Below are 21,522 nucleotides of genomic sequence, written 5' to 3'. Positions count from 1 at the left end.
TAAAACCTTACATTCATTGAACTGTAAATATAAATGTATACTGTATAAATGTAGATATTACGTCATATTGAAATGAGCAGTAGATACATTACTGAAAATACAACGGAGTTTTAATCATAGTATGCCTTCTTGGAAATTATGTGTTTCAAGACAACGCCTTTCAACTCACATTGGCGAAAGTAACGATAAAATGTTTAAAAAGTAATACATTTTTATAATATATTTATTTGGTACGAAATAACGGCACAGCAGCAGTGTTGTCTTTAGAGGCGGGACGTTAAGGGGCTGTAACGATGACGTAACACCATGGTGAACGCTGATTGGCTAGCCAGCATCGCGGAGGCTCGTGATTGGCTAAGCGGTAAATTCGAAAACATTCAGTCGTAGGCAACATGCATATGCTCAAGCGGAGATAGTTCGAGACAAATAAAACGAAAAATCCGACTATTAGCGATAAATGTTGCGATTAGAGCGTTGTAAATGAATTTATAAACAGTCAGTCACAGTGGACTTTTGAAGATTAGCGAGAAGAAGCGATGGACATTGCGTCTTATTTTCAGTGAGTACCACGAGACAGGGCGGTGTATTTCATGTTTGTTTGACTCTAACGTTATAAGTTACTGATATTTGACAGTACTGTATTGTGCTTGAATAGAATATAAAAGAGCTCGTTGATCTCCTAAAATTCACATGTGATAATTGCAGGGCTTTTGAGTCGAGTGTCTGCAACTATGTTGGAGATGACCCATTAGATCCTTGGGACAAGTAAGTGGATCGTTAAAGAAAGATCTATTTTGTATAGTAAAATAAAGAAATGGTCTCATTTTCTGGCTTGTCTGTGATTTGCCAGGTTTGTAGAGTTTCTGGAGAGCAGGCTGTCTCTGGAGGAGAGGACGGGTTTATCTGTTGTGTTGGACCGTCTGGTTCAAACCTTCCTTCAAGATGAACGATACCACAACGACTTGCGTTACGTCACTCACTGTATCAAATGTGTAAGTTTACATAGATTTTTGCTCAGTGAGATGTTCAGTCAATGTCTTATTGAGATGATGAACACACTTGAACCCTTCTCTCCAGGCGGGTTTCCACAGTGATCCGGTTGAGGTGTACAACTGTCTTCACAGTCAGGGTGTGGGGACACAGATTGCAGAGCTTTATATGGACTGGGCTCATCACTTTGAGAAGAAAGGATTAAACCATCAGGCTGAAGCTGTCTATCAGAGAGCTCTCCATAACAAAGCACAACCACAAGACCTTGTGCTGCAACAGTACAAGTAAGAGAGTTATCTCGCATAATATCTCATTAGCTGGGTTCCATCCAAACGTCAAGCGAAGCTTTTTAAATGGGACATATAATGAAATCTGACTTTATCAATGTTTAAGTGCTATAATTGGGTGCCCAGTGCTACTATCAACCGAGAAAATATGAAAACGAACAACCCAGTAACTTAGTTTTGGTAACCATTTTTTGCAAGGATGTGAAAAAAAAATAGGTAATTGAAATTTGTCTTCCCTTGTGATGTCAGAAGGGGATCTTATTATTATAATATCACCCCTTAATCTGCACTATCCAACCACGTCAATGCCATTTATTGGAGAGAGAGAAAATAATTGACAGTACAATTGAGTTTCAATTCTAACAAACAACCATCATTGCGATCAGTCTTTGCATATCATTAGCTCATTTGCATTTTAAAGGATACACCCAAAAACGACACATTTTGGCAATTTTATCATGCTATAAAAAATTCACAACTGCACTCTGGGGACACCAAAGATTTATTTTACATCTTAAAGGGGCTTCAAGCGAATCTATGTGACGTCACTTTTTTTGACGTTCGAAGTGTTGTCAAACAAAACGGAGCATAGCTAACTCCTCCCCCTCCCTCCCGTGCTTTCTGAAAAAGTCAACCCCCACTACCAGATCCTTCTTGTCGTTTATTGGCTGGAACACGTTTGTTATGTATCGTGGTTGTAGGCTACGCCACTTTGTTTTTGTTGCAGTTTGTGGAGCCTAGGCTGTCTACAGAGACCGTGTTTTTTACGGTGTGTTCAGGGGACAGGCAGCTAGCAGATAGTGAGGAGATGTTTACTGTATGAAAAAAAAAGTTTTATGGCCTAAAACGCGTGAATTCGCTTAGAGCACCTTGGTGATGTGCGGGTACCCGCAGTTACGAGTCATCCCAAAATATTTTTAATGATATTCGGGTTGTGGTCGGTCGGGTCGTTTGAAATAAAGATGCCAATTAACAATTTAAACAATTACTACTTTTAAAAAATGCCAGCCAGGGAGCGGGTCGGGTACAATATTACATTTTTAGCGTAAAGTCTTTTGTTTTTTTTATTTCGAGTTACTTTATTCTGTTGAGCAAAAACAATTATAAGCACGAAGTTGACGGTACCCATTTATGTCCATATTAGGAAAAATGAAAGAAAATGTTTACCGTCAACTGTGTGTTTACCATCTATGATGAAAACATCTTTTATACAGAATAAAGAAACTCATACAAGTTTAGGACAATATGAGGGCGAGTAAATGAATGAATTTTCATTATTGGGTGAACTAACTAAACTATCCATTACTCTTAAAACCTATAACATTATAGATATTGTTTCTGATCTTTCAAATTATTTATGTGGTGAATAATTATGTTGGCTTGAAAAAGCCAACATATTGTTATTGCTATTAAACTTATATCTTATTATTATGTTGGCTTGAGAAAGCCAACATACTGTTGTTGCACTTAAACTTATTATTATTATTATTATTATTATTATTATTCTTTTTCTTCTGAGACTAAAATTTCTAACTCTAACTCGTCCTAGAGCTTTCAAGCTACAGCCATCAAACTTTGGACAGACTTTCGGTCTGATCTGACGAGGTGTGCTATATCTTTTCTAACTGATGGGACCTTCCGAATTCCTAAACGGGGCGCTGAAACACCCCAAAATTTCCATTGACTTAACATTGAGACAAACTTTGACGGGTCATAGCTGCGAGTGAGAAACTTGTAGAAACTTGTGGCTTACCACATTTAAGGAGGCTGACAGGCTGTGTAAGAACATACATCACAATGGGGTGTAAGCTGTACCCCTGGGGTGTAAGAGGCCCCCAAAATTTCCCATTGACTTATAATGGGGCAGGAAACATGCCCATAAAAGGGAATAAAAGCGTCCCAGATGGAATATCTTCACTTTAGAGTGTCTTAGAGACATGGGGGTGGGCTCATTTTACTCAAGCATCCAATCAGTCTCTTAGGATCACCCCAGAGCTATTAAGCCACGCCCCTAGCAACAATTTTGGGTACCCTAGCAACATCTCCCATAGACTACCATTATAAAAAGCCCAGATGGATATCTTTGCACCAGAGTGTCATAGAGACATAGGGGTGGGCTCATTTTACTCAGGGATCCAATCAGTCTCTTAGGATTCTTATTGAGGTATTAAGCCACGCCCCTAGCAACAAAATATGAAGACCCTAGCAACATAATAAACAAAGCCTTATATCTCTGGATCTGAACATCGTAGAGACACATGGGTTGGACCGTTTTACTTGTGGCTTGAAGTGTAATCATTATGGGATGCCAATTTTCTCCCTAGCAACCAAACTTAGTACCCTAGCAACGGAATAAACAAAGCCTCATATCTCTGCATCAGAACATTGTAGAGACACGGGGGTTGGACCGTTTTACTTGTGGCTTGAAGTGTAATCATTATGGGATGCCAATTTTCTCCCTAGCAACCAAACTTAGTACCCTAGCAACGGAATAAACAAAGCCTCATATCTCTGCATCAGAACATTGTAGAGACACGGGGGTTGGACCGTTTTACTTGTGGCTTGAAGTGTGATCATTATGGGATGCCAATTTTCTCCCTAGCAACCAAACTTAGTACCCTAGTAACGGAATAAACAAAGCCTTATATCTCCGCATCAGAACATTGTAGAGACACGGGGGTTGGACCGTTTTACTTGTGGCTTGAAGGTTGATCATTATGGGATGCCAATTTTCTCCCTAGCAACCAAACTTAGTACCCTAGCAACGCAATACATGTTAGCTTCATGCTAGCTTCCTGCTAATCATGCTAGCTTCATGCTAGCTTCATGCTTATCATGCTAACATCATGCTAGCTTCCTGCTAATCATGCTAGCTTCATGCTAGCTTCATGCTAATCATGCTAACATCATGCTAGCTTCATGCTAATCATGCTAACTTCATGCTAGCTTCATGCTAATCATGCTAACTTCATGCTAGCTTCATGCTAATCATGCTAACATCATGCTAGCTTCATGCTAATCATGCTAGCATCATGCTAGCTTCATGCTAATCATGTTAGCATCATGCTAGCTTCATGCTAACTTCATGCTAATCATGCTAGCTTAATGCTAATCATGCTAGCATCATGCTAGCTTCATGCTAATCATGCTAGCATCATGCTAGCTTCATGCTTATCATGCTAGCATCATGCTAGCTTCATGCTAGCATCATGCTAGCTTCATGCTAATCATGCTAGCATCATGCTAGCTTCATGCTAATCATGCTAGCTTCATGCTAATCATGCTAGCATCATGCTAGCTTCATGCTAATCATGCTAGCATCATGCTAGCTTCATGCTAATCATGCTAGCATCATGCTAGCTTCATGCTAATCATGCTAGCATCATGCTAGCTTCATGCTAATCATGCTAGCTTCATGCTAATCATGCTAGCATCATGCTAACTTCATGCTAATCATGCTAACATCAAGCTAGCTTCATGCTAATCATGTTAGCATCATGCTAGCTTCATGCTAATCATGCTAGCATCATGCTAGCTTCATGCTAATTATGTTAGCATCATGCTAGCTTCATGCTAATCATGCTAGCATCATGCTAGCTTCATGCTAATCATGCTAACTTTATGCTAATCATGTTAGCATCATGCTAGCTTCATGCTAATCATGCTAGCATCATGCTAGCTTCATGCTAATCATGCTAACATCATGCTAGCTTCATGGTAAATCATGCTACCTTCATACTTAAACATACTAACAGCCAGATAGCCTACTAAACTAAACTTATGTCAAACCGTTTTAAACGTTCAGGCTACGCTTTCTCAAGCCAACATAAAGTTTGTCTTCAAACTTTACTATCTAGTTATTATTATTATTCTACCCCAAAATTTCTGACACTAACTCGTCCTAGAGTTTTCAAGCTACATGCACCAAATTTTCCACAGACCTTCAGACTGGTCTGACTTAGTGTGCTATATCTTTTCTAACTGATGGGACCTTCCGAATTCCTAAACGGGGGTCTCGAACACCCCAAAATTTCCATTGACTTAACATTGAGACAAACTTTGACGGGTCATAGCTGTGAGTGAGAAACTTGTAGAAACTTGTGGCTTACCACATTTAAGGTGGCTGGCAGGCTCGGTAAGAACATACATCACAATGGGGTGTAAGCTATACCCCTGGGGTGTAAGAGGCCCCCAAAATTGCCCATTGACTTATAATGGGGCAGGAAACATGCCCATATAAGGGAATAAAAGCATCCCAGATGGAATATCTTTACTTTAGAGTGTCGTAGAGACATGGGGGTTGGACCGTTTTACTTGTGGCTTGAAGGTTGATCATTATGGGATGCCATTTTTCTCCCTAGCAACCAAACTTAGTACCCTAGCAACGGAATAAACAAAGCCTTATATCTCCGCTTCAGAACATCATAGAGACACGGGGGTTGGACCGTTTTACTTGTGGCTTGAAGGTTGATCATTATGGGATGCCAATTTTCTCCCTAGCAACCAAACTTAGTACCCTAGCAACGGAATAAACAAAGCCTTATATCTCCGCTTCAGAACATCATAGAGACACGGGGGTTGGACCGTTTTACTTGTGGCTTGAAGGTTGATCATTATGGGATGCCAATTTTCTCCCTAGCAACCAAACTTAGTACCCTAGCAACGGAATAAACAAAGCCTTATATCTCCGCTTCAGAACATCATAGAGACACGGGGGTTGGACCGTTTTACTTGTGGCTTGAAGGTTGATCATTATGGGATGCCAATTTTCTCCCTAGCAACCAAACTTAGTACCCTAGCAACGGAATAAACAAAGCCTTATATCTCCGCTTCAGAACATCATAGAGACACGGGGGTTGGACCGTTTTACTTGTGGCTTGAAGGTTGATCATTATGGGATGCCAATTTTCTCCCTAGCAACCAAACTTAGTACCCTAGCAACGGAATAAACAAAGCCTTATATCTCCGCTTCAGAACATCATAGAGACACGGGGGTTGGACCGTTTTACTTGTGGCTTGAAGGTTGATCATTATGGGATGCCAATTTTCTCCCTAGCAACCAAACTTAGTACCCTAGCAACGGAATAAACAAAGCCTTATATCTCCGCTTCAGAACATCATAGAGACACGGGGGTTGGACCGTTTTACTTGTGGCTTGAAGGTTGATCATTATGGGATGCCAATTTTCTCCCTAGCAACCAAACTTAGTACCCTAGCAACGGAATAAACAAAGCCTTATATCTCCGCTTCAGAACATCATAGAGACACGGGGGTTGGACCGTTTTACTTGTGGCTTGAAGGTTGATCATTATGGGATGCCAATTTTCTCCCTAGCAACCAAACTTAGTACCCTAGCAACGGAATAAACAAAGCCTTATATCTCCGCTTCAGAACATCATAGAGACACGGGGGTTGGACCGTTTTACTTGTGGCTTGAAGGTTGATCATTATGGGATGCCAATTTTCTCCCTAGCAACCAAACTTAGTACCCTAGCAACGGAATAAACAAAGCCTTATATCTCCGCTTCAGAACATCATAGAGACACGGGGGTTGGACCGTTTTACTTGTGGCTTGAAGGTTGATCATTATGGGATGCCAATTTTCTCCCTAGCAACCAAACTTAGTACCCTAGCAACGGAATAAACAAAGCCTTATATCTCCGCTTCAGAACATCATAGAGACACGGGGGTTGGACCGTTTTACTTGTGGCTTGAAGGTTGATCATTATGGGATGCCAATTTTCTCCCTAGCAACCAAACTTAGTACCCTAGCAACGGAATAAACAAAGCCTTATATCTCCGCTTCAGAACATCATAGAGACATGGGGGTTGGACCGTTTTACTTGTGGCTTGAAGGTTGATCATTATGGGATGCCAATTTTCTCCCTAGCAACCAAACTTAGTACCCTAGCAACGGAATAAACAAAGCCTTTTATCTCCGCTTCAGAACATCTTAGAGACACGGGGGTTTGACCGTTTTACTTGTGGCTTGAAGGTTGATCATTATGGGATGCCAATTTTCTGCCTAGCAACCAAACTTAGTACCCTAGCAACGGAATAAACAAAGCCTTATATCTCCGCTTCAGAACATCATAGAGACACGGGGGTTGGACCGTTTTACTTGTGGCTTGAAGGTTGATTATTATGGGATGCCAATTTCCTCCCTAGCAACCAAACTTAGTACCCTAGCAACGGAATAAACAAAGCCTTTTATCTCCGCTTCAGAACATCTTAGAGACAGGGGTTTGACCGTTTTACTTGTGGCTTGAAGGTTGATCATTATGGGATGCCAATTTTCTCCCTAGCAACCAAACTTAGTACCCTAGCAACGGAATAAACAAAGCCTTTTATCTCCGCTTCAGAACATCTTAGAGACACGGGGGTTTGACCGTTTTACTTGTGGCTTGAAGGTTGATCATTATGGGATGCCAATTTTCTGCCTAGCAACCAAACTTAGTACCCTAGCAACGGAATAAACAAAGCCTTATTTCTCCGCTTCAGAACATCTTAGAGACACGGGGGTTGGACCGTTTTACTTGTGGCTTGAAGGTTGATTATTATGGGATGCCAATTTCCTCCCTAGCAACCAAACTTAGTACCCTAGCAACGGAATAAACAAAGCCTTATATCTCAGCATCAGAACATTGTAGAGACACGGGGGTTGGACCGTTTTACTTGTGGCTTGAAGGTTGATCATTATGGGATGCCAATTTTCTCCCTAGCAACCAAACTTAGTACCCTAGCAACGGAATAAACAAAGCCTTATATCTCCGCTTCAGAACATCATAGAGACATGGGGGTTGGACTGTTTTACTTGTGGCTTGAAGGTTGATCATTATGGGATGCCAATTTTCTCCCTAGCAACCAAACTTAGTACCCTAGCAACGGAATAAACAAAGCCTTTTATCTCTGCTTCAGAACATCTTAGAGACACGGGGGTTTGACCGTTTTACTTGTGGCTTGAAGGTTGATCATTATGGGATGCCAATTTTCTCCCTAGCAACCAAACTTAGTACCCTAGCAACGGAATAAACAAAGCCTTATATCTCCGCTTCAGAACATCATAGAGACACGGGGGTTGGACCGTTTTACTTGTGGCTTGAAGGTTGATCATTATGGGATGCCAATTGTCTCCCTAGCAACCAAACTTAGTACCCTAGCAACGGAATAAACAAAGCCTTATATCTCCGCTTCAGAACATCATAGAGACATGGGGGTTGGACCGTTTTACTTGTGGCTTGAAGGTTGATCATTATGGGATGCCAATTTTCTCCCTAGCAACCAAAGTTAGTACCCTAGCAACGGAATAAACAAAGCCTTATATCTCCGCTTCAAAACATCATAGAGACACGGGGGTTGGACCGTTTTACTTGTGGCTTGAAGGTTGATCATTATGGGATGCCAATTTTCTCCCTAGCAACCAAACTTAGTACCCTAGCAACGGAATAAATGTTAGCTTCATTCTAGCTTCATGCTAATCATGTTAGCTTCATGCTAGCTTCATGCTAATCATGCTAGCATCATGCTAGCTTCATGCTAATCATGTTAGCTTCATGTTAGCTTCATGCTAATCATGTTAGCTTCATGCTAGCTTCATACTGATCATGCTAACATCATGCTAGCTTCATGCTAATCATGCTAGCTTCATGCTAATCATGCTAACTTCATGCTAATCATGCTAACAGCCAGATAGCCTACTAAAATAAACTTCTGTCAAACCATTTTAAATGTTCAGGCTACGCTTTTTCAAGCCAACATAAAGTTTGTCCTCAAACTTTAATATCTAGTTTTATATTCTTATGTCTTCACGCAGGATGTTCCAGAGTCGAATGTCTACAAATACTCAGACGGTGATGTCAGGTAATTTAGCTTGTGTCACATGACTGGTTTAAGTGTTACTGAGGATGGTTTATAATCTATACATCACTGTCTGTTCAGTGACAGATCATGTACGTCAACCGCTGCAGAACTCTCAGCTCGTCAATCAGAACCCCAGACAGAGAGACACGCTCCAGACTCAATGCAAGGTAACCCTAACTACTCTTCACTACAGCTGCTTCTTTGATTTCTCATTCATAGACATTAAACACACATTTGTTGTGTTATAGGAACCAGAATCTCCTTGTCCTGCACCCAGAACAGTTCATGTGTAAGTGTTACTTTTACTGAATGTTCTTGAATACTGAAACACTGATATTATTATTATTATTACAATATTGTTATATTTCTGTTTTCTCAGAATCTCCCGGTCAGAGAATAACCCGAGCCGGACAGGTCGCAGTAATACACTTGAGTCTGTGTCCATGTATTGTGTGAATGAGATACAATGTGATGATGGATCAGAGATGTCTTTTGAAGAACTCCGAGCCAAACGATACTTTGCTAAATGCATAGAACAAGAGGAACAACGGAAGCTGGGTGAGTACGGTTACGTGTGAACTAATCACGGCTCACAGCAATGAGAGATAAAGAGATAAAATGAAAAGGGGAAGAGACACTTAAGGCCGAAGTATAGCCCATTTTAAGCCACATGAGGTTTAAAAAAATCAGTCAGTGCGTGTACAGTATGCGCTCACGCTTTCGATGATAAAAATTGCGTAACGCGGACTGTATGTTGACTCTTGCGTACGCGTAAAAACTTCGGCCTAATAACAAATATGAACTAATCACTGTTCATGGAAATGAGAGAGAGATAACATTCAAAGAGAAAGAGACACTTGGGCCGAAGTAAAGTCCATTTTTACATGTATGTGAGGGTCCACATACAGTTTGCGTGATGCAATTTTCATCATCAGAAGAGTGCGAGCGTACTTTATGCAAACTGGCAGATTTTTAAAACCCTGTGTACATTGTACGACGTGTAGGGCGTGCATGCGCCTACAGGAGAATGTAGCATGTAGCCCAGGAGATGCTTTGCACAATGCCATTGCGTCGAACGTCTGTGTACACGTACGAGTCAAACAAACTTTACTTTGCGTTCACATACATGTAAAAAAAAACAGACAATACTCTTGGCTTTAGAATTTGATTCTGTGTGACACTTTTGTTTACTTCATCCATATACTGTCATCCTTAACCAAATATTGAGAAACAACTAAGTTGGCTAAGAAACTGACAGGAGGTGACCAATCATGAGCCTCCACATCACTACAGGCGTGTTTGAGCATGGATAGCTAATGGTAGATTTTTAAATGTTTTAAATTTATTTTATTGTGCTTAAGTGAAACTCTCACTGAACTCAGATCTGTTTGGAAGCTGCTGAAAAACATAGATATTGAGAGCTGATGGATCATGGGTACATGCGTTTACATTATTGTGTATTGGCAGGCAGACAGGCATCCACACAGATAGCAAGGTGCTTAATGTTAAAATGAAAAGACAATATGAATGTGTGTTAGTTACACATACACACAGACATGATAATGATGATGAATGTTATGTGAGCAGCGGAGAAGCAGAGGAGGGTATTGGAGGAGGAAGAGGAGATTAGGAAGATGAAGCAGCTTCTGGAGAGTCTGGAGATGAATGTGACTGTACAGCCAGCAGAGCGGATGAAGGTAAAGATCCATTTACATCCAGATATCAATAAAAAAATTGTCGTATAACCTCAGTGAGGACACAAATTCAAATAGTTAAAGACTGTGTAAAGTCATTTCAGAGAATTGTTTCTGCACACATTATTAATGTTAGAAATGTATTTCTGACGCACGTTACAAAGACATAATTGCACAGTTTGATCTTTTAAAGTCAGTTATTTTATTTCTATGGCCAAACTGCTCTCACATTTTGTTGAAAGATTATAAAATATATTTTTCAATTGATGTGCAGGATCAAAGAGCATGTCCTGTTGAAAGTCCTCCTGAGCTGATGTCCTGCTCCAATCATCATACAGCACCACAGCTCTGCCCTGAGTACTCTGCAGTGCATGCTGGGAAATCAGACAGCTATGTGTCAGAAACAAACCGTTCACTCGTTCCTCAAGGCTCTCAGGCTCCTGATTGTGTGCGCAGCTACAGAGAGAGTGGTGATGAGCTGCAGACATACCGACGGTCAGAGGATGCTGATGGTGCGGTTTTTCATCAGAAAAACAGAGAAGATCAGTGAGTCTCCAATACATCATATCTGTTTTAAAAATCACTGAGCTTTGACCTGGGCTGCCAATTAATACAATAAGATAAATAAAATATGTTACCACATTTTTCTGATACAAAACTAAATGAACTCCATGTAAAATCACATAGCTGTTGCACATCACATGAATACAAGCAGTCAAACATCACTGTGCTGTTTATGAAATAATGTCACTCTTAGAACGCCACTCGATCAATAATATTTTGTTTCTATTGAATTTTGATTCATGTCTGTTGGTGTTTCTTTATCTGTAGTGATGTGTGTAAGCAGACAGAGGCAGAAAATGATGATGGAAATAATGTTGACAGTAAGAATTATCACACACACACACACACACACACACACATATATGTGGACTTACACATGCTCACTCTTTTTCTATGTCTCCCCCCCGCCCCAGCATCATGTGGAGGTTTTAATCACTCTCATATTACTCCAAACACATCTCTGGGTTTCATGCACGCCACCCCATCCCGAGTTCTTCCTTCTCCCACTGTCAACACACGAGAGGCTTTGGGTAAGAACACACCTCACACTCTTAACACTCTGATATACTTCATGTGCCACTCATTTGTCTTAGATTTCACATTATTTCTAGAAGTGAAGTACTGATGTATCGGCTGCCGATATGTATCGGTCGATTTTTGATAAGAAACCATCGGCAATAGCCCCAGAAAGGCCGATTCCGATTGTTTATTAATTAACTGCATGAAGGCAATAAGTTTCACGTCTGTTGCATAATAAATATTTAAATAATTAAATACTTCCCAAATCATAGTTTGTCAGACATGTGATGGTGGAAAAAAATCGTAAATCACGTAGTTAATCATGTGAGAGATTACTCATTCATGTGAGCCATGCGGTCATAGTAAGAGTATTTTGGGAAAATGTCTGCGGTCTGGGCTTTTTTCAAAATCTCGGAAAAATACCAAAAATCGCCAAAATTTGATTTTACTTTGTGCCTCTCTTATTTTGTTGGTCAGCTGAATGCAGAAATAAACTAGCTAATTGGCCAACAGTAAAGTATTGTATACAAGTGTTTAATATCGCTATTAGATATAAGGAATAATTGACGATGGGCCGTTGAATTATTAGAGAAATAATGCACACCTGAGGTGGTGATGCGGCCACGACGCGAAACGGAGGTTACCACACCTCAAGACATCGATCACATGTTCGTCCAGTTTTTGTACTTAAATCGCTTTTTTTTTCTTCCTCATCTCATCCTACGACTCTTTTGCTTGATCTGAGAGGGAGAGAGATTGTGTGAACGAGTTTACCTCTGTGCATCTCTAAACAGGACTGTTATTGCCTCGGTAAATTGTCTGTCGTGTTGTTTTTGTTAGTCCATTAATTTATTACAGTTTACTATGCGAAGTGATATGGAACTGTAATGTGGTCAAGAGAGCTGCCTGAAACTACATTCGATTTGTGTTTCCAAGAAAAAATTATTGCACACCTCAAAACGTTCATTAGCCAATCAGATTCAAGGATTCAACAGACCCGTAGTATAATAATATATATTTAATAGCATCGGTATCGGCCAATAGCTGTCAGTTTAAATCTGTATTCCCCCCCTCAACAAATCATATTGGTGCATCCCTAATTTCTAGCCAAGCTGTAGGCACACGTCATTGGAGTAAGACGGTGATGTAATAGTTAGCTCTGACTTCAGGCTTCACCCACAAATGTATTTCCCTACTTTCTCTATATTATCTATAACTCTATATATCTATCTGGTATTTTTAAAACTGTATGTTTTTTTGTCATGTTATATTGTGTTTGTTTTCTGTAGGTGTGATCATGGACATGTTTCAGGTGCCCACACTCCTTCAGGAGAGCATGATGTTTAACAGTGTCATTCAGCCGGAGGACAGCTTTGAGAAGAGCTGCAGAATCACCGGTCAGTAACTTTAACGTCATTTAGACCTGCGTGCCACAACATCACACTATAAGCACTATTCTGTTTATTCCTCTGGTTTGTTTTTGCATGCAGCCATTAAATACAAACTATTAAATGGGTTGCCATCCTACTTTGCACATTATTTCACTCTGATGTCACTCTGATTCTGGCTGGCCTGTGTTTTAGGCAGCGCTGCCTCATCTGTTAAACCAAACAACACAACTCCATTCATGATATACCAGGACAGAGATGAGCAGGAGAGTGGAAGGTAAGATCTGAACATTCATCTGTCCTGTCCTGTGCAGTGCTGTAGATGTTTGTATGTTTGACCTCTGTCTGTCTGTCTGTCTGCAGCTCATCTCAGGCTGTGCTCAGGAGAAAACCAGCAGTTAACCGAGGGCTTATGGAGATCTCGAAAGCAAGTGTGAGTATATGAGCGACTGTGCTCCACATGATTGGAGATTACAGTGAACATTAAAGGGGCCATAGAATATAAAACTGGATTTATCTAGGCATAGATTAATAATTATAGTTCTGTACGTGGTAATGATAATAGTGAGCCTCAAACATGATTGTTTCCTTCTTCTTGTGCATGCAGAAGGCCGTTGGAAAAAAGGCAAATCTCAACATAACGCCAACTGTGACGTTACAGTCATGATTTACGCCCACAACATTAAATTACACATTCAATTAAGTACCATGTTGCTACAATGATAGAAAGTTGTTACTGCTGTGTTAGCGCTATATGCTAGTTAATGCTATATGCTAACGTTTAGGCTGACGTCTACTGTTGACGTTACAATTACGACTTTCAGCTGCATACTAAAAAAACACAAACTTACCACTCAGAAATGTCCATTAGCAATCTCCAAAAAATTAATTATTCCTCAAAATCTGTATATTCGTCTGATACAGACTTAAAGTGCGTCTTGCAGGTTAACCACCACTGTCGATTAATGGGTACATAAATCACTCAAGATATGTGTATAATTTTTAAAATGTCTCAAAAATGGTCTTAAAGACCACTTTTTTTACGTTTTTGGTATTAACGGTTTTTTTACGCAATTCTGCGATGACGTCACGTTGGGGAGAAGTGAAGGAAGCCTCAGCCAGAGCCATAGAGATAGATGAGACATTTATTGCTGTTTAATACTTACGTATACAATTTGGAAATCATATATACATCGTAGTAAATATATAATGTGTTATACTGCAAAGTTACCATGATAATTATTATTTATGATATCTGTGGAAATAAATAAAACTTCGCAAATCTGCTGATTTGATCCATTCATGTCCTGACCACCAGGCTAGAGATTTTTAAACATCCTTAATCCACACTTACTAGTCTATCAAATAATATCTCAAATATATTGTTTTGTGAAATAAAAGAATGCTTTGTTATATTGTTTATGCGATAACGAATCACACGATCATTTTATACGCAGCAGCAGTCAGCAGCTGCAGCACACTCGGATCCGACCGCATACATACTGTAATAAACAGGCGTTCAGCGGCTTTTTACATCACGACAGACTATGCCATTTGAGGAGGAACCGCTCATTGATCACCGTATTTTTATAAATCCTGTACATGTTTGGACCTGCCGAACAGGTTGAGGACTTTCATATACTTTGTTTAGCAGAGAGGTTGAGCAGTTTGACCAGCGGGCTGCGGGAACCGGACGCATATCACGCCGCCAGACTGTGTTAACTCGAAATGTATAACTATTATCAGATCGACCCACCGGGAGAGTCCCGAGTCTCTCGATTGCCATTCCGCTACTGGCTGTAAGAAAACGAGTGCGTTTGGGTCGCTGGTCCCCGCGAACAGATGTGACGTGCCTCACTCACCTTCCTGGATTAGAGACATGCTGCCAAAACCGTTTGTGCTGAAGATCGCATAAAGTTACACCCATTTCAGGCAGGATCATCCCCCTCAAGCCAGCATGCACGAGTATGTTAATTGTTTGTTTACTTTCTACACGAAGATATGCTAACGTTATGCTATCTGGCTGTCTGTCTGCCTATCTCTCTATACTAGCCTATCCATCTGTCTGTCTGTCTGTCTGTCTGTCTGTCTGTCTGTCTGTCTGTCTGTCTGTCTGTCTGTCTGTCTGTCTGTCTGTCTGTCTGTCTGTCTGTCTGTCTGTCTGTCTGTCTGTCTGTCTGTCTATCTATCTATCTATCTATAATCTGCGCTATCAGAACTGTACTTTACTCGTCTTTCTATAGTCATTCTCAATGCTCTCAATGCAGCTTTGGTAAATTCTCTCCCCAGCGTGACGTCATACAGTGCGTTGTGGGGGAAAGGAGAATCATTGCAAACCGCTGTACTTTTTCATACTTTTTCGGGTTTTGTGATACCCAACAACATAAAATACAATGGATAACAGTTTAAATGTTTATTATCAACAAGCAAATTGCACAAATTCGTTGAAAAATTTTACCTGCAAATCGCCCTTTAAACATAAGGTCTGTTTACACACACACAGAGCTACTGAAGGAGCTGCTCTGAGAAACAGCCAATCAGAGCAGAGCTCAACATTATTATTCATGAACCGTTTAAATAAGGTAATAATAGATTCTTTCATTCTAAAGGCAAATCCTAGGGTTGTAAATGGACATGAAAAACCATCTCTGGATAATTTTTGAACTTATAAAAGCAACAAACCTTCTATGTTATATTTTATTATTTTTAACATTTCTTTTGCGCCTTTAACTACATTTACTCGCATTATAATCAATTCAGCTGCCGTCCACTGAGCTCTGCTTTACAGACCATCTATTTTATTTTCATCTGAAATTAAATCATATATGATTTAACTGTATAGTATAAGTTCAATGGTATGTATTGTAATAGCTTATTATTGTTATTAAATATGTTATGTTAAAGATGTTTAAATTTTAAAAACTTGTCATATATAATATTATTTTTTTTAGCTTTTTTGTTTAAAAAAAGTTTTTACCCATTGTCCTTTAGGTTTGGTACATAACATAACTGAGCCAACAGGTGAAAATGTTTTGAATTGTCAGTATTATTCAGTACAGAGCCTGTGAATGTGTCATGTGACACTACGAGTGTAGATGTATGATGTTCTTGTATGTATTGTGTAGGAGACTCCTGTCAGCACTGAATCTATCACAGATGAGACCGCAGTATGGGGGGCTCGTAACGTCTCGGTGGGCCCGTGTCCCAATCACACTCGTGATTTTACCCTGTCCGCTCATATGGTCTCCACACCCCTTCACCCTCGCGCTCCGTACTCCTGGGATCCGGAGCAGTCGCAAGGTATTTGTCTTGAGACGTCTTGAATCTGTTAATAATTTTTTTTTATCTATCTTATAGCAGTCAGTATTGATTAGGGTAGTCCTTATAATGCATTGTTCCTACAATATCTAGAGGTTGCTCAAAGCCTTTGAATATTTCCGAATTCACATATTTTTGCAAAAACTGTACCATTTAAAAACGCACAACAACACACATAAACTTGCTTCTTGGAGGGTAACTTTGTTCCAGTTATTTCAGTTTCTTCTGATCCGAGTAACCATATAGCGGACTTGCTTCGTGTTGCATCAGCCATTGTCTCAGTGTTTATTGTCTATTGTGCTTCATTCACATTGAAGCTTTCTTGCTTTGAAAGACATTTCACAACTAAAACGGGATGGAGCATGGTCAAATAAGTTTATTTCTGCCATATATTGTTAAACAATTATACATGCTAGCACATAATACGCCAAGGTCTTGAGCAACCACTAAATATTAATTCATATTGAAATTTTTTTAAATTTATTTATTCAAACATATTGGTGGGGTGAGAGCATGAATTTTTAAAAATTGAAAAATAAGGACCACCTTAGTATTGATGGATGATTGTTGTCTCCTCAGAGGAAAGTGTGCAGGTCAAAGGTGTTGAGAGCTCTGAGGAAAACCCATACGTGCGGCCGCCCACTAAACTCAGGTACCAGCTTCATTAAACAAGTTCATGATGTTGTTTCTTGCATTCTCATTTCTGTTAATCTTGTAGCTGAATTTCTCATTTGTCTGTAGTCCAATCATTGAGCAGAGTCCATTAGACGAGAAGCCTTCAGAGATGGCCGAGTGCAGTATGCAGGCTCAGGGCACTATTGTCGGTGAAGGTGTGTCTTTGGCTCATCAGACTCAGGGCGTTTCATTGAACCAGCACAACCAAACCTCCTGTAGCAGTAGCAGGCATCCACTGGCCGCCCTGTCCTTCCCCGACCAGACGGTCTTACGTGCGGAAGACGAGTCTGCGAGATTCGGCAGCACCAAACCCAGCTGGAGCATCTACCAGAGCCCGGAGAAAGAGCCGGAACCGGATCCCATCCCAGCGGCAGAAAGAGCTGGCTCCGGGTCCTTTCACAAGTATGAGTCTAGTGAGATGCCATCGGAGAATCAGGAGGTTGATCAAGATGTCTGTATGAGTCCCAAAGCTGCTCCAGGACTGAGCTGTTTACAGGTGGATAGCACGGCACACGCGGGAGAACGAGGTCTTGATGTCATGATGATGAGTCCTCGTCAGCCCGCAACTTGCACTCAACCCATCTGGACCATCTACAGGAGCCCAGACAAAGCTCCTGAACCAGGCTTCCTGTGGGCAAAGAGTCCAGAGCCAGTAGCAGAACATGATTTAGATATCCTCTCAGCGCAAGAGGAAGTACAAATTCTCCTTCCGAAGAAATCTTTCCAGCAGCGAAGATCAGGCACAGCAGCTCTTCAGATGTTACATGAATCTCTCCTGATGAGTCCACCAAAGCAAGTCTTTAAACCAGCACCGGACGAGCCCATGAGTCCAGCACCAGGACTAAACTGGCTCAGCACGGACACTCCACCTCGGCCAACAGAAACCGATCTGGATTTAATGGCGAGCCCACCGCAGAGCTCTGTTAAACTCTCAGAACTGAGCAGAATCGTACCCATGAGTCCTGATAGTACAGCAGATGTTCCCATGGTGGCCACACCTAAACCAGGTAATGATACTATACATTTAAACAATACTAATATATAGTAGTTAGTAGTTCATCACTTTAACTTCAGACCTACATCTTTATATTGAGTGATGTGTTTGTTTTTCTGCAGTCTGTCAGCAGCTGGTGTCAGATCCATGGAATGAAGATCTCATCGTTTCACTGCTCTCAAACCTTCAACCTCCTCTTGCTTCACATCCCAACCTCACTGTCTGGTCCTGTCGTCTGCCCAACATCACACCCAAAATGACCGTCCAGATCGGTAACCAGACGATACTTCTTCCACACTTAACACGTTTCACAGCCGGTCACACTATAAATGTGATGTAAATGTGTTCATACTTTACATGACAACAAAAATGGTCAAACATTTTTTTTGGTTTTCGGCTAAACAAGTAAAAAAAGGCAGAATACATTTTACAGAACTATTGGGGTTTTGATGATGCGATCAAATACCAACCAGCACAGTGCACGCTTTATAAATGCAGCAAACATGCAACATAACAAGTTTCATTTATTATTTAAAATCAAGACATCCTGAACAGCATGCAGCATATGAAAAAGCCACGACGGCGAATATGATTTTGGGTACTGGGAGAATGAGAGACTCTTTCATCTCATGCCATAAGAGTGAAGAGTAACGCCAAAGAGCGTCAGCAGTACGTAAAAAAAACTTCCTAGAACCAGTAAAGTCCTACAATGACAAACACGCTTTAATGAAACAAGAATTAAAATGTAGGGTTGTGCAATTAATCGTTTTTTGATTTAAAGCAACACTATGTAGTTTTTTTACCTTTAAATAATGTCTTTAAAATTATTTCAGTGATAGAACAACTTTTAACTGGACAAATTGTACTGTTGCTGCAACCTGAGCAGCCTCCTAGCTGCTACAAGCACACTCTGAAAGTGGCGGTGGAGGGTAGAGCACACAGCCCCGCCCCTCCCCCTGCCTGCAGAAGAGTGTCTGATACCAGGCACTGTTGCGCTTTTCAACCACATGGGGGAGCTGTAAGTCATTTTTACATGGAAACTACATAGTGTTGCTTTAAATTTCGATTGCAAAAAACAAGATAATCGAGGTAGATCGATTAGTGTGCTGCATTTCTGTCATTTCGTTTTAAGTTATAAATCCAGCGCATCATAAGCAGCTGCGCATCTCTCTCACACGTGCACGGCTGCACGCGCAGGGTTTCCCGCATCATATTTTAGTTAAGGCGGACCGCCTAAGCTTGGAAACCCTACCGCCTTAACTAGATCGTCCAAAAAATTAATAAAAAATTCGCTGCACAAAAGGCCGTCAAGTGCATCTCGGAGAATAGCGCGCACGTGCATTAAACAGCGAGCAGGGACGCGCGCCACACAGCCGAAATTAGATACACGTGGTCCGGACCGTCACTGTCTGGAGGATTACTTACTAGCCAGTTGATAAAACATTTCATAGAATAGAGCAGACGCACTACACACCACAAGCGTGCACGAGCACCACACGGCCGAAATGAGATATGACGTGCTCCGTCATGTCTGGAGGATAGCCAGTTGATAAAACGGGTGTCCGTGAGAACTGTAAGTGGACTTATGTTTTGGGTTTATTTAAGCCTGTTATTGTATAAGTCTACAGTTTGTGCAATTTTAAAGTAAGTTAGCTGGTGATTTTGTTGTTTGAGCAACCTGCTAGGGTTTCACGAGCCTGTTTATTCGATTGAGCGCTCTTGCTCACTTTATTTATGTGCATTATTTACATGCTACAGTAGTTACACTCCTTTAAGATAATGTAATTAATAGTGGGAAATAATCAGTTTTTACCATTTTTGCGCTATCTATCATCGTTCGCCAGACGTTCTACAACATCTGCTTTAGTTTGTGTTTATTAACCCTTTAGTTTCACTTCATCACGCAGCTATTCCTGTTAGGTAAAAACATTTAATTCATTAATAATCTAGTATGTGTTCATTTTTTGTCATAGCTTCTTCAAGAGAAAGTTTTATTGGAGAGCATTTTTTTTGAAGTCTGAACATAAAGTAGTAATCATCATCATGTGTTTGTTTAGTTTTGTGTTTCAAGCAAGCTGAGGCAAACTATTCCTCGTGTTTAAAATATTTTCACTGTAATGTGCCATCTACTACATATTGTTTGTTAGTTCAGTTGTGAATGATGGGTTTGTAGATATGACTCTCCTATATGATCTCTCTCTCTCTCTCTCCAGCTGGACAGTCACTGCGTGTGGACTTTATTCTTGGACAGGGAGCTTTTGCTACGGTTTATCAGGCTACAAACCTCACGAGTACACAAAAACTCTGTCTAAAGGTAAGAATAAAACTGGTTCAGTGGTGTATATAGATGGATAGATAGATACACACACGTTTACTGCTGAACATGTACCGTGTTTTCTGGACTAAAAGTCACTCTGGTGTATAAGTCGCATCAGTCAAAAATGCGGTTTGAAGAGGAAAAAACATATATAAGTCACAGTGGACTATACGTCGCATTTATTTAGATTTTTTTCCCCACTAAATCCAAGCCAAAGAACAGAAATTAAATCTGGAAAGGCAAGTTATTCAACTAAACAATAGCACAGAACAGCAGCCTGAATAGGTGTCCGTACATGATAAAGTAACATAAACAGTTATTTACACGATACACAATAGCATACAGAATATACCTGGGACGCTAAATAGGCTAAATGAACACGACAAGCCAAATCAAGTTCAAAAAGGTCCCGAAGTCATTCCACATCACTGCATCCATTGAATTACATTACATTAAAGGAACAGCATAGAGCGGACTCTCGCGGCTGTAGACAGTAATGGTGTCTCTTGGTTCATATGAAATAATTTTGATGTATAAGTTGCACTTGACTATAAGTTCCAGGACCCGCCAAACTTGTATTCCAGAAAATATGGTACAATACATTTGTGTCTCATGAGCTGAATCCTCACAGGTCCAGAAACCTGCCAATCCTTGGGAGTTTTATATCGACAGCCAGCTGAACGTCCGGCTAGAGCCCCGTGTACGTCATCTCTTTAACACCTTATACTCCGCTCATCTCTTCAACAATGGCAGCGTGTTGATCGGGGAGCTGCACAACTGTGGGACGTTACTGGTGAGAATCTGATTGGTTTAGATGTGAGGGCGGGGCTTGTTATTGTGACAGTTTGTAGATCCTTTATATGATATGATGATTTTAATGCACCCCATTTGACCTGCAAACTAAGTATTAGTGTGC

General features: G+C 40.6%; 1 protein-coding gene across 1 annotated transcript in view; it reads left to right on the top strand.

The window, feature by feature from the left end:
- Positions 1–381: 381 nt before the first annotated feature.
- bub1 (BUB1 mitotic checkpoint serine/threonine kinase) overlaps positions 382–21,522 on the top strand; it is a 28,336-nt gene continuing 7,195 nt past the window's right edge. The window contains exons 1-21 of the mRNA XM_065257418.2: positions 382–559; positions 706–765; positions 851–992; positions 1,078–1,274; positions 9,091–9,137; positions 9,216–9,304; positions 9,386–9,426; positions 9,517–9,695; positions 10,725–10,834; positions 11,106–11,377; positions 11,663–11,715; positions 11,809–11,925; positions 13,204–13,311; positions 13,498–13,579; positions 13,666–13,735; positions 16,428–16,602; positions 17,200–17,272; positions 17,362–18,302; positions 18,412–18,561; positions 20,503–20,603; positions 21,238–21,399. Of these exons, the coding sequence (XP_065113490.1) occupies positions 537–559; positions 706–765; positions 851–992; positions 1,078–1,274; positions 9,091–9,137; positions 9,216–9,304; positions 9,386–9,426; positions 9,517–9,695; positions 10,725–10,834; positions 11,106–11,377; positions 11,663–11,715; positions 11,809–11,925; positions 13,204–13,311; positions 13,498–13,579; positions 13,666–13,735; positions 16,428–16,602; positions 17,200–17,272; positions 17,362–18,302; positions 18,412–18,561; positions 20,503–20,603; positions 21,238–21,399 (3,192 nt within the window). The 5' untranslated portion in view covers positions 382–536. The remainder of the gene's footprint in view (positions 560–705; positions 766–850; positions 993–1,077; positions 1,275–9,090; positions 9,138–9,215; positions 9,305–9,385; positions 9,427–9,516; positions 9,696–10,724; positions 10,835–11,105; positions 11,378–11,662; positions 11,716–11,808; positions 11,926–13,203; positions 13,312–13,497; positions 13,580–13,665; positions 13,736–16,427; positions 16,603–17,199; positions 17,273–17,361; positions 18,303–18,411; positions 18,562–20,502; positions 20,604–21,237; positions 21,400–21,522) is intronic.

Source organism: Paramisgurnus dabryanus, chromosome 12, assembly GCF_030506205.2.
Source record: "Paramisgurnus dabryanus chromosome 12, PD_genome_1.1, whole genome shotgun sequence".
In the NCBI taxonomy this organism is placed as follows: domain Eukaryota; kingdom Metazoa; phylum Chordata; class Actinopteri; order Cypriniformes; family Cobitidae; genus Paramisgurnus; species Paramisgurnus dabryanus.
This window is presented reverse-complemented; position numbering and strand designations above follow the sequence as displayed.